The sequence below is a fragment of the Scomber scombrus genome, chromosome 1, assembly GCF_963691925.1.
Source record: "Scomber scombrus chromosome 1, fScoSco1.1, whole genome shotgun sequence".
Classification (NCBI taxonomy): domain Eukaryota; kingdom Metazoa; phylum Chordata; class Actinopteri; order Scombriformes; family Scombridae; genus Scomber; species Scomber scombrus.
In genome coordinates, this window is record NC_084970.1 from 29,948,420 (window position 1) to 29,962,362 (window position 13,943).

A 13,943-nucleotide genomic window follows, 5' to 3' on the forward strand; every position below is an offset into this window, starting at 1 on the left:
CCTTTCGCGCTACCAGGTTTTGGGGACAGTTACTGAGGAGGGATAGGGTGTTTGAGATTGTGCGTGTGGATGAGAGAGCATCAGAGCTTGTGAGAGAGGAGAGAAAGGAAAAGGGGAGGGGGAGAACAGAGAGAGAAAGCGAACAGGAGCTGGCGAAGAGAAAGGGGGAGGGAGCTTCAGGCAGCGAGGCTGGACTACCGCTCAAATACTGCAGTCTTCTTTTGCTTCTCTGAGGAAACTGTCTCTCTTCTCCCTGCCTGTCTCCCCTTCCTGCTCGCTGCATGGCCATGACCCCGGTGGACACCTTGATCTCCTTGCCCACATAGAGAAGAGGAGAGAAACGCTGTAGCGGAGGAGGGAGAGACAAGAAGAGGGGACACCGCACACTTTGCCTCACTGATGAGAGTCTGGAAATTAATTAACCGCCATCGGCTCAGAAGGGGGAGCGCAGAAAGGGGCACAGTGTGAGGTGGAGGAAGAGAGGGAGTTGAGGAGGGTGAATTGCTAGATGTGTGATGAATGTGCTGTTGAGAGAGGCAGAGTAACCCCTAGACACTTTTCAGAGAAAAAGGGACAAGTTAGGGCAGAAGTAAAAGAAGCGAGGAGGAAATTAGGCAAGGCAGGAATTCAACAGGGATCCTAATTCAAGAAACCAAAGAATGGTCCGCTCACATTCGTTATTCATCCCTTCGTGCCTCCGTTGCTTCACACTCTTGCTCTCACATTCATAACATCACCCTTCCCGCTCATCTTGTCTTATTTAGTTCTTTCCTTTTTTTGCATGTCAGCAAAAGCACATCGACAGCCACAACCACATGGACACTGCTGAGCACTCAGATACAGCATTTCATTCTCAGTGGATATGTTATCTGTTACTGAGTAAAAGAAGTTGATTGTACGAAGCAGGGGTGCCATTACCATCTGGTCAAGAGCATTTGCTCAGGAATTTCTCATGAAACCAGGTAGGACGTTTCTGGATCATTTTGCCAGCTGGAGAGGTCGAATTGAAACCCTCCAGTCACCTGCCTGAATTAACTGTTATGTGATGAAACTGCAAACCAGCTTATCTCACAGAGCGTGACACCTGTGCTTGAGGGATTAGAGACAGGGAAACAGGGATGTGCAGATGTGAATGTGTGTGTCGGGATCATGTCCTAAATACAAAGAATTACACAGGTGTCCTGAATATAGTGACACTATAGGATTAAATAGAAGAACTCCAGTCAAGGGAATGGCAGTAAATGATCTTCTTCAGATTAAATCAGATCAAGAGTGATCACACCTGGGGCATAATTAAATCCAAGGGGTCATAATTATTTTTGAGGCAAGGGTAGGTCGAAACATTATTGAAATCCAACTCTCACCCTCCAGAGGAATAACTTCTGGTCGTTCATTGTGGACTTTGCGTGGAGCTGAATTACAGTGTTACTGTTAAAAACTCTTCAAGGCTCAGTCAGCTTTCATAATGAGACGCTCGAGCACAGATGAGACTCCGTACCGGCGCAGTCCATCTCTGGACAGCAAACCTGACACACCGCCTTTCACTTCTGGGTTTCACCGCTTCAGTGGGGAGTTTGAGTATAAGCGGCCGCCGTTTGCATTCGGCTTCCACACGACAAAGGGGCCACAGACGTCCAAGGGGCGCTACGCCCAAGGGAAGAAGTATGTGGTGTTTTACCTGGACCTCTCCTTCATATTCCTCCTAGAACTGCGTCGCTGCAGGATGGCCGAGGGTTGTATGATGGCCCTACGTTATGGAATGGTCTTCTTCAACCTCCTTTTCTGGGTGAGTAAATTTTCTTCTTCTTCTTCTACGTTTTTTCTATTACTGCATGTGTGTGTGTGAGTTTTAGCAATGCTTGTTTTGAAGAAAGTGGTGTTTTGCTTTCTTGACTTTTAAATTGGTTTTTGTTTCACTGTAAAGTCCTATTTTTCTGTTTAGTTAGCTCTGTTATGTTTGTCTGTTCACTGGTAAGGATGTGAGATGAGTGAGTGTGTGTGTGTGTGTGTGTGTGTGGGGGGGGGGGAGGTAGAGGAAGACACAGATCATGCATTTAGATTGTGTGTACAAAGCCCACTGTGTGGGTGAGTTGAGCTTTTTCTGTTCCCTATACAGTAGTTTAGGTGTGGGTGTGCACTGCATTGTTTGCTGTGTTAGGCTTTGGCATATTTGGAGCATGCATTGTGTGTACTCTAGTCAATCACAGTGTTACCATTGTGCTGTAATTCTTCACCTGCCTCTGCTTCACCCTTCTCCCCATGCAACAGTGCTTCTCAGCCCATCAAAGCATCTGCTGTCAATCTGGTCTATCTGGTTGATCGTATCTGTTTGCCGTGGGGACGTTTGAGCTTTGGTATCTGTCTGCCTCTGTCAATCCTGCTCCGATAGCCCCACAACACTTCACTTTCATTCACAGTGTGAAGCCTGTCATGCTCCCCAGCTGTGATTCAGATTTAAAGATCTCGGTCTCTGCTTCATCTGCGTTTTTGGCCACAGACTCCCTTTGTGAAATCTATTCTAACTTCTCACAGTTTTGATAGGATGCTGGCCTTTGTGCTTACCTTTCTTGGATTACTTTGATTTGTTATATGTCTGTTCTTATTGATAATGGAATGAGATGAGGCCTTGAACGCTGAAATGCAATCTAGCTGCCAAGATGCAATCTCCCTCGAGGAATGAGTGACCTCTTCACCTCCACATCTTCTGTCTGCCATAAAATGCTGTCAAAGAGGGGTCATAGGATTTGTTATTAGCGTACTGTGTATGTGTGTGTGTGTGTGTGTGTGTGTGTGTGTGTGTGTGTGTGTGTTGCTGCTGGGGATAAATAATGACCACTTGACCACGATGAGCTATAGCCTTCTCCTCCTGAGACGCCACTCATGTTAGGATCATCCAGCTCAGAACAGAGTAGCACTTTCAATATAAATCCTGTCTTTGAAAATAACACATCTGAGTCATAGTGGCTGCTGATCACTAATGTCAGACCTCAGCCAGTCCACCATTTCAATTGCATTTTAAAGGCTGTTTCAATTACATGCCCATTGGTTCCAAATCTGGTGTCTGTGTGCCTCATTCAAAATATAGCCTTTCAAGTGGTAGATTCATGTTGTAAGATTGTAATGTGACGTTATTCTGAAAACATTTTACCATAGTCTGTGTATAAAGATGGTCGTAGCAAGAGGCGATGTGGTACAATGATGTCCCCAGATAACTTGGTTTTGCATTGGAGCCGGTTTGAAGTCCAGAGTTGCTGTTTATGGTTGGAGCAATCTTTTCAGTTTGTAACCTGGTCCTCCCAAATAACATGTGGGGTGTTACACTACATGACCCGCTACCTCAGGCTGAAGCTGATACTAGCTTACTGGGAACACTGAATGGTAATTATTTGAGGCAACGTTAGCTACTTCACCTAAATTGTGCTAACAGTGCAGGTATCGTATTGTAATCAGGTAACATGAAACTGTCTGAAATATTGCGACAAAAGCCAAACTGTGAGTTTGGGCGCCAGGCGGAGCAGCAAGTGAGCCAACGCTGTCAGTAAACGATTTGAAGATAGCTTCAAATCTACTGGTAGCTTCAAATCTACTGGTAGATTTGAAGCTACCAGTAGTCTTCAAATCTTATTAACGGACCAATAATTTTCTAAATTGACCACTGACACAATTTTTGAGACCATGATGATTTGCTGACTTTGTATCTCCAGAACCAAGTGAACACTTTCTGAATGTGAGTCAATTGGAGCCAGCATCTGGTGGCTATCGGTGGTATTGCACTTAAAGAAACTTCCACATTGACTTCAGCCTCAAGCTGTGGTAGTTGCTGCTTGGATTTGGCCTAATAAAAAATGTGTATTTTGGTCTTTTCTTTCTCTTCAGAGTGACACAACAGATGAGAGTTTAAAATCCTGAGGGGGAAAAGAAAAGCACAGAATATTCTATTGTCACCAACAATTCTTACTTATATATATTATTAATATCAGTGAGATTTACAACTCACTGGGCTCAACTGTCAAGAAGTTCTCATACACAGTGGCTTCTGAGAGGAGACTAAACTAAAACAGAAATATCTCAAAGAGCAACTTCACACTTTTGGTTGAAACTCACCCAAACAGAAATGTCACAGTTTCCTGGAGTACACATGTACATCACTGCAGCAAGGTGAGAAGTATAACAACTGGAGGTCCACAAAAACAAGATTTCCAGGGGGCGTAAAGTGTCTTCAATCAGTTCACATACTGTAAATGTCATAGAATTCCCCAGAAATAAACCTGTAATCTAATCTAATCTAATCTGATCTGAGCTAATCTAATCTAATATAATATAATATAGCTTCTGTGCCATTATTGGACTCATGATTAATTGTTTTCAGGAATATGATTTTGAAACTATCCAGATGTGCATTCATCAAGACTTCAAAGGTTTTGTAGTTTGACTTCAGCAGAAGCAAGTATTGAATAAAACTTAAAATAAATCAGATTATTCAGATATTGACGTGATGTGTTTGAACGCATTATTTTGTGGGGATAGTACTGATATATTTATATGTTAATGCTTGATAAGAATGTGCTGGTTGTGATTACTGATGATTTCACAAAATCAGAGAGTAGAGTGTATCGATACAGTGATTTTATTCAAGTAATTTATTACTATTAAAATAAAAAGAGTGTACTCAGCTAACACTAGCAGTTACAACAAAAAACAATGTAATTTAAATTCTGTATCTGCCCACTACCAATACTGCAACATGAAGCAACTGAGATGGGAATTTTCTTTCATGCCACATCAGCGAAGAAAATAATAATTTTCCATTTTTTCCTACAACAAGAAAATGACTGTAGCCACCTGAGAGCAATACTCTACTTATCTTGTAATGGGCAGAGATCGCTCTTCGTGATATACTGTATTGATTCTACATTAAAGACACTGGCTATGAAGTTGACACTTATTTAGCCCATTTCCGTCATGATAATTTCTGTATGCAGTAGCACAGCAATATGCAACAAGGACAAACAATGGACACAGAGAAGAGCAGACATTCTCTATGAGGGAAACAACACTTCTGGTAGTCAGTGTTCATAAAGACGAAAGTTGAAAAAACAAACGGGAAGGAAAGTGAACTCATTAACAATTTGACATTAATGTTAGAATTTTATTTCTACAGAGTATAAACATTTTCACTCATGCTGATGGAGTGGACATTCATTTATTTGAAACTTAATAATGTAGTCAAGAAGATCATTGAGGCTCTAGTGTGGAAACGCTTTATTAATTTATTCATTGGTCGACAGATTTTTCAGGCAAAACGGCCAATCACTTTCTGGGTTTCTATTACTGTAAACTGAATTTCTTGGTTTGGACTGTTGGTTGAACAAAGGAATTCATTCGAAAATCTGATCTCATGTTCTGGGAACTTGTGTTTGACTATTTTCATTATTTTCTCTATTTCTCTCAACCCATTCCTCAAAAAGTATTAAACAAATGAATTAATAATGGGGAAAAAAGCAGTTGCAGCTCTCATAGTATCAGTATAACATCCAAGATGGTGCATAATTTTTTTCCTTCCTGGAGTCCTGATCAGCAGCTCATCAAAAGAAAACCTTGAGAACTGGATAGTTACAATGTGTGCAGCTTGACAGCCAACATTGTTGAAATGATCAAAAAAGAGTCGCTGATAGAGACTCACACAGAAAAGTCCCAGTATAAAGACAGCACAGTACTGGCTTGAGTATTTAACTGACAGATGATCTCCGTGAATTGCAGAGCAAAAATGAAAAACACCATAGCAACAAGCGGTTAGCACCAAAGAGATTAGTTATATAAATAATAGAATCTCACCACTTTAACCATTAAGTAAATCCACTGAGATGAAAATCCTCAAAGAGAAGCATTGACGACAGAAATAATCAAGAGCTGAATCTGCCAAGTGCCGAAAATGTAGAGAAAAATTCATCATGTTGCAGATATGCGTCAACATCTAGACTTGAAAATGACAAGCAACACCCACACACACACAGAAAACTGACAAGTGTTAACATACATGTCATATTTAAACTCTGACGGTTTTGTGTTAACACTGTCAGCGTTAAATGTACTTGTTGTGCAGGCAGAGGTACAACATGACTGCACATACTGAGTGAGAAGAAAGTGTGACATGTGATAGACAAAAGACTATACTGTGCACATACAGTGATACTGTAGGTTAAAGGAATGCTCTAGTAAAAGCCCATATTTTAAGGCATGCCAAATGAAAACATCACAAAATAAAACCTCTCCTGTGGCCTGATACACCTCTCTGCTTTCCATCTTTATTCTCAGTCTGTTCACCAAAATATGACAAAATATATATATTTGTCTCTGTCCTTTTCGCTTTTTATTTTTATTGCATCAAAACTATGTTTTCCTGAATCGTTTGACAAATGTGATGGTTTTACCCTAAAATGGATAAAGTGAAAGAGGTAAGACATTGTAGAATGAACCAGCACTGACTCCTTAAAGAACATTTTCAGTGCAAATGTGTAGTTGGGTGTTTAGGATTGAATAAAGACCTTCTTGCTGGCATCATGCAGCTCCCTCGTAGTGGGCAGCAAACTGCCAATCACCCATACTGCGCTGCCCTGAGAGCATCAGGAGGTGGAGGAGAACCAAAGTGTGGTAGGTGCTTTTTGTTTTTGTTCTGTTTTAGATTTTTCTGGGTGGGGGGGGGGGGGGGGGGGGACTTCTGATGCAACTTTATATTTAAAGGGTAGATATTTTGATTTCCCTTTGATGCTGGTGTTAATAGTGGATCCTAAAAATACCAATGATGGAATCCATTGGTGATGGATAAGTACGAAGTAACTGCAATGTTGATACAGTTTTACATTAGTTTATCAGCAGAGCAGACATTTAGTTGGACCTACAGGAAAATAATGAATAAATGAGTGGAGATACAGAATGAGTGCAGATGCTTCCACACAGACACACTGCATGGTACAATTAAGCAATTAACATCCAATCATGCTCTGTTGCATGTATATAAATGTTGAGCAGGCCCAGTTGATTCTGATTTTGCATTGAAATGGCAAGAGGAAAAGATATAAGTGACTTTGACAGAGGGTTGATTGTTGGGACACAGATGGCTGGAGCTTCAGTCACAAGGACTGCTCACCTGGCTGCTGTTTCAGATGTCACTTTAGTCACTGTTCCAGTGACTAAAGTGACATCTGTATTTAGATCTATGGGAAAGATATCAGTAAACAGGATAGGGAATTGTGGTCGACAGGGCACATTTGATGACTGTGATACTTGTGTTTAGTGTGATATGTAAGGAAAAACAGAAGTGCAAAAACCTCAGGTGATTGAGAATGAGATTGTGTCAGCAAGAGCAGTCCTTCGACAGTTACATAGAAAGAGATATTATAGTAGGGCTGCAGTGCATGAATCCTTCATTACAAAGATGAATGCATATTTGAGAGTTCAGTGGTGCAAACACACCACAGACACTGGTCTAGAGATGTGGGGGGAAAAGTGATATGGTCAGATGAGTCATCATCATATTCTTGACAATTAGGTGAGTGCATGTGTAGCGTACATCAAGAGAACAGTACAGGTCTGAATGCTTGATTCTCACAGTGAGGGGATCCAGTGGCTCTGTTATGCTGTGGGGGGAATTTTGCTGGCATGGTTTGGATCCACTTGTCCCCCTAAGAGGGAAGGGTCCCTGCAAATCAATACAAAGTTGTTCTGAGTGACCACCTTTATCTTGTGATGAGACATTTCTATCTTGATGGGAGTGGTTTCTTCCTGGATGACAGTGTCCCCATCCAAAGGACACAAGAGGTCACTGAATGGTATAGTATAAAAAATGATTTGAATCAAACGCTGTTGCCTTCACAGTTACCAGATCTCAACCCAACTGAACACCTATGGGAGATTTTGGACTGACTTGTAAGACAGCACTCTCCACCACCTTTATCGAAACACCAAATGAGGGAATATCTTTTGGAAGAATGTGTTCATCCCCCCCTGTAGAGTTCAGAGACTGTAAAATCAATGCCAAGGCACATTGAAGCTGTTCTGGCAGCATGTGGTAGCCCAATACCTTACTAAGACACTTTATGTTGGTTTTTCCTTCAATTTGTCACCCTTCGTAAACCTTCCTCTCCAAGTACGAAGTCTGCTATATCCCTACCCCCAAGGATTAAATACTGTCAAACCAATATGTTCAGCAACTAATTCATTGAAGAAAAAGTAGGATATGCATATTTTGCAGTACAAGAGTTTTCAAAAGATGCCATAAAAAAGTACACTTATAGTTTGATGTTCAGTCAATTACATCTAAGCTCTTTTTATTCTATTGATTTCAGAGCATTTAATGTATGCTGAATAAGATATTTTGTAGTGGTTCAGTGCGTTTTCTGCCTTTTTATGGCTACTTCCTTTTGTTTCCACTCAAAGTTATTCCATCAATTAATCTTTTGCTCACTGTGGCATATAAAACAACAAATAACAGACTCCCTCTTGGTGGACGTTGTCACCACACTGCACAATAACAGACAACTTGGAAAAATATCAGGAAATGTCAGATTGTTTTTTCTTGAAATAATTAATTTGCATACAATCTACAAATCTATATTTCTGTTTCAAATAGTTCCAAGTTTCCTGTTGGAGATTGCATACTTTTGGAAAGGACCATGACACAGCATCCACAAGCGTAAGGATTTTCTGGGACAAACTGTCTGCTCATGTTGGTGTCACTGACTAATTTGCTCTCAAGGCAACCGCAAGAGGTCAAGGAATCAAACTGTGACGACTTAGCCAGAAGTGTCGTTATGATTGAGGTCAGAGCTGCTGGTCTGCAGCTACTGAAGGTGCCGGGGATGATGGGAACAAGTGTAGATGACAGTATCTATCTGAGCAAGCCGAATGCTGTCCTGCAGCAGAGAGAACAATATAAAGATCTGCAATTTGTCTTGTTGCAGTAGGACAGCAGATTACAAGAATCTAAATCCAAACTTCGAAGCAACTTTCTTAAAAAAGCTTTAAATCATCTAAGAGATAAACTTTTTATATTATACTCTGGTAGTGTGACAGTGAGTTTACTTACACCTAAGTAACCAAGTTACTCAGAGAAACCTGATTATGAGGGTAAAACATAAATGAACTGTAGTAATCTAGTTACTGTAAATCCACAATTACAGATAAATAACCAGATTTCTCTCCTAACACCACTGGAAACTGACTTATTTAGACTTTTACAAACTACTTTGTTAGTTTCCCTTTTAGTCTGACTTTGGATGCAATTACTTCAAATACGAGGAGACATTTCATTGTGTTAAGATTTCTGTTGTGCTTTCCCCATCTGCAGTCTATTGTTACGCATATGCAGCTTGTAAAAAGCTGATTAGAAACATTGACATGTTTATACATGGTCCCAATTTCAGGAACAAGGTTTTCTCATTTGAATGACAGTTAAGAAATCAGCTTAAATACATGTACTGGGTTACTTAAATACATGTAAATGTTCCTATGTCACCTTGTTTTATTATTTACAGCCCTAACTTTTACAAATGATGACAATGCCATTCAATCTCTTTGTCATACTTTTAAGGGAAGGCTTATTGTTTTTCTTTTTTTTTCTTTGAAGATGTTTTTCTTACTAAAAAAGTAATCCGTTTTTAAGGAACAGATTGTTTTAAGCCTAGTTTTCTTCTGATTTTACGTCCCCAAGCATCCACGTTATGTACCTTGCTGCTGACATCGTTACTGCTGTAGTACATTAAAGAATTTCCTCTTGCAACATTGACAGCTCAGACGATGCCTCTGATATAGAAGAGGAGAAAGTGGTGAGAAAACACAAATTATGTGCTAATTAGTCATCACATTCCCTCAATGTACATTCAAAATCCGACAGTTAAACTGCATAGTTTCTATGCAACATTAAACTGATTCTCACCTCAACTGTTGTATTATTATCTGTCTTAAACAGTTTGAAAATATTCAAAATGAAAACTACCACATTTCTTGATTCATGTATTTATTTTTAATAGAAATAAATGCTATACACAGGGGTTATTTAAGGCCAAATAACGATCCCTGGATAACTCTGACTGCATTACTGTGTATTAGTAATAGTGGATGCAGCAGTGTTATTATCATAGACACATTTTTGGAGTCTGTGTTTTTTCTCTCAGAAAAAAAAGTACCACAATTACTCTGAATTCCCATTTCATGCTTTCATGTCATTAAAAGGTATATCAGCTTTCAGATTGTCATAGAAACGTGTCCTTTCAAAGCACTGCATGGAAAGCAATCACAAGTTGAGGGTTTGTGCATCTGTGTGTGTGCATGCCCAAATACTACATGACACACGCTTGTAAATAAAGTCAAGAGCAGCAAACACATCTCACTCAAACTGGACTGTAATGACTCTTCACTTACTCTGAGCTTCAGGCAGTGACTCTTGTGTTGATTTCATGCAACAACAAAAAAAGAAAGGATATAGACACCATGACGACACCAATTGGTTTGTGGACACCTGTTTTGAAGCCTCAAGTTCAGCATTTTGACCATTGCCATTTTTGTTTTTTTGAGCCAGAAGTGACCATATTTGGATGAGTGGGTGGAGCTGAACAAGACTTTTTTAGGAGACCAAAATTTTAAATTTTTTATGACCTGAACACACTAAGATTGCACCTATACTCCTATGTACTATTCTAATCTTGGGTTATGATACATAGCAACTTGACAATCCTCTATTTTACTCTAAATAGGGCCATAATTTACAAAATGAACATCATGCTGAATTGAAGAAGACTTTAAACTAATGATTGAGACCATAAATCAAGTGAGAATTAGGGTCATTTTCTCATAGACTTTCATACAATCCGACTTCTTTTTGCAACCAGTGGAGCTGCCTTCTTGCAGGCTATTATAAAGACTGCAGGTTTAAGGCACATCTGCACTGGGTTCACTTTTCAGACCTGTTTGCCCCTTGGTTAATCCCCATTATACTATACTATAAGTGTGTGAAATAAGCTCAGCACTCTGACCTAGTACATTAATGTCCGTGTGGGTGAAAGGAGCCTGGATATCACTTCTTCCCAGACAAAGAAAAATATAAAAAGGGAGAGATGGATTTCTGTGCTGCAGGACAAATGCTGATTATCCCATAAATGTAGCAGCAATGACTCCAGCATAAAATTGCAACAGTGAGCAACTCAGAAATATGCAAAGATGCACGACACTAATCGTTTTCTGCAGAAACCACAGAGCTGGAAAAATGCCCTATAGCTACAAAATACCAAAATAAGACTCTCATTTACAGACACCTTTTAAATAATCTTGTTATCACTTGGCTTTTCCACAGTGTGGGGGGTGGGGTGCGTGGGGAGGTGGGATAGGGGATGAAACCGATGCGGCTGTGGGTGAGACTGGGACAGAGAAAAGAAGATTGGAAGAGAGCAAGCAGAAGACTGAAGACGTGTTCTCTGAAGTTGTGTTTACTTGTCATCATAATGTAGGTCAGAGCCCAATGGAGGGTCCATAGATTGCCAGAGTTGTGAATGGGTTGCATCTGTCTCCACTGATTTGGCCAGATCAATAGAAATTGCCTTTCTACTGATTTGAGATCTGTCAGCCCCGCTCGCCCAGCCCCTGCTGCCACACAGCCTATCGATTCACAGCAGGTTGGGGGACGTGCACAGCATGAGCGGTCCTGATAATAGGCCTGTAGTTTGCATTTGCTGAGTTTGGTATGTTTGTGCACAAATTTTACAGGCGATGTTACACCCACATTCGAAATTTCCAAATCTGCACATAAGAAATGGAGCAGAGACACAAAGGATGTCTTGTTTTTCTTTTCAATATCATAGCCATGTGTACAGATGATGACATAGGCTACATTTTAGCATCAGCTGTTGCATCACATCGGTCATGTTGAGGTTAACAGTATTTGGTAGGTTAGTGCTATAAAAATATATGCAGTAATCAATGCTAAATACATTTAAATATTTAAATATAAAAATATTTTCTAAATACAGCAAAGTTTATTTCTGACAGACTTTGTGGAAGATATTCTTTAATAAAGCTCTCTGGGGTCTTTCCTGGCTCAGAAAGAGGCTTAGGTGATGCCTCAGTGAGGCTGTTCTGGCATTATCATCGCTGCCAGTTTAATACTCAAACCACTTTGATTCCAGCTTTCAGCTTTTACAAACATGAGATTTTGGCATTGCCATAACACTGACCCACTTGAAGCATTCTTTCGCTTTAAAAAGCTTAATTTCATACCTTCATGGCTGAGAAAACCAGCTGCCACATGAATGTGTCGGCATGAAGTCACAACTTGATTTGTTTTCACCAGTGATGTTTATATTTATAAATGATAACAATTAGCACAATTGTTAGGCCTAATACATAGATGCAATCAGCCATCATTGTGCTGTGATAAATTATGCATTCATATATTTTTTTTCCTGCCTTAGGTTATAAAAACAACATTCAATTCAAACTCCAGCTGAAGTACTACTGTATACAGTATAAAGAGAAAAGAAAATCAAACACTGTAGATATGGGGTACATGGGGGGTTGTTGTGCCTTTACTGTATAGCTTTGTGATGAACAGATAAATCATATGAAAAATACATAAAAGACCTCAATTAAAAAAAAAAGATAAAATTGCTTTTGTTGTTATCTTTTGATGTAACTATGCTGTGTCAGTCTTTGTGTTTTTCACTCTAATGTTGTTTAAAGTTAAAGAAATTCATGGCATCCGGGAAAGCCCCTTGGTAGCAAAAAAGTATGTCAGTAACCTGATTCCAGTCAGTTAGTAAACCTGATCTCAGGTATGTTTTGACAGTTCTGCCTTGTGTAGTTTTCTCCCGCCTGTTTCCCCGGACACCTTAGCATTGCTTTCTTTTTTTTATGACTGACTTTTCAGGGATTTAACCATGCTGTAAACTGTATTGATGCTACTGAAAACATGACTTGTGACCTTTATGAGCTGTCAACTTACCTCAAATCACAGTTATTTTTACCTGCCCTCTCAGGTTGATTAAACTTACTTTATATTTACTAATAACATATTTTGTATTAGGGAACTTTGCAGCAAATTTGAGGTTGGTACGATTGTCATGTAGCCTGTTTCCAGACTCTGTTTCTGCCAATTGGAGAAAAAGTCAACCAATCAGAGCTTAGTGGATGGGATTATGAAAGCAATGCCATCTTCTTACTTAGCTACTTAGAAAAATAACTACAAGAGAAATAATAAGTCTTAAATTTAACACATTATTTAATCAGTGTGAAAAACATTACATTTACTGCTCCTGATAAGCGCATATAGATCGAAAATGATGATGAATGTTTCACTCATTGGTTAGGGCAAACAAAACTTAATGAACACCCCCTCCCAAAAAGAAATCAGTTTACCTGAACAACTCACTTGATTGCTGATTTGCAGGCTAATTAGCATCTTGGCTTCAGGTTTTCATTTCTGGAACACATTTCTTTTATTTATTAAGACCATATTTCAATGTCTGCCTGGCTCCTCCCAACCAGAATATTTAATAAAAAAGCAATGTGTAGAGTCGGGGTAAACAGTTGTGTGACGGCTTGGCAACGTAGTAAGTGTAGTGTCTGTAGGTCGGGGAATAGAGACAGATTCAATGAAAACATGATCACAAACATCACATCATAAATGTTATATACAAACATTACATCAGATTCATCAACATATCAGAATCAATGGTACAGATGTTTAAAATATATTGTAGTAAGCTAAAAAAAAAATTAACCCTACATTTTTATACATAAATAATCTATACAATATTAATAAGATAAAAAAATAACAGTCAGGAAATTGACACCCCTGGAGTAAATATGCAGGCCCTTTTCACTGATATTGCTTTCTAATAGTCTATGTGATGTGTGTGTAATTACTCCCCTTCAACACAGACAGATTGACACAA

At 39.5% G+C, this 13,943-nt stretch overlaps 1 protein-coding gene across 1 annotated transcript in view; it reads left to right on the top strand.

The window, feature by feature from the left end:
* The first annotated feature begins 1,465 nt into the window (after window positions 1-1,465).
* The window catches only part of tspan4a (tetraspanin 4a), a 116,053-nt gene continuing 103,575 nt past the window's right edge, over window positions 1,466-13,943 (top strand). Inside the window, exon 1 of the mRNA XM_062416787.1 lies at window positions 1,466-1,786. Coding sequence (XP_062272771.1) covers window positions 1,466-1,786 — 321 coding nt within the window. The remainder of the gene's footprint in view (window positions 1,787-13,943) is intronic.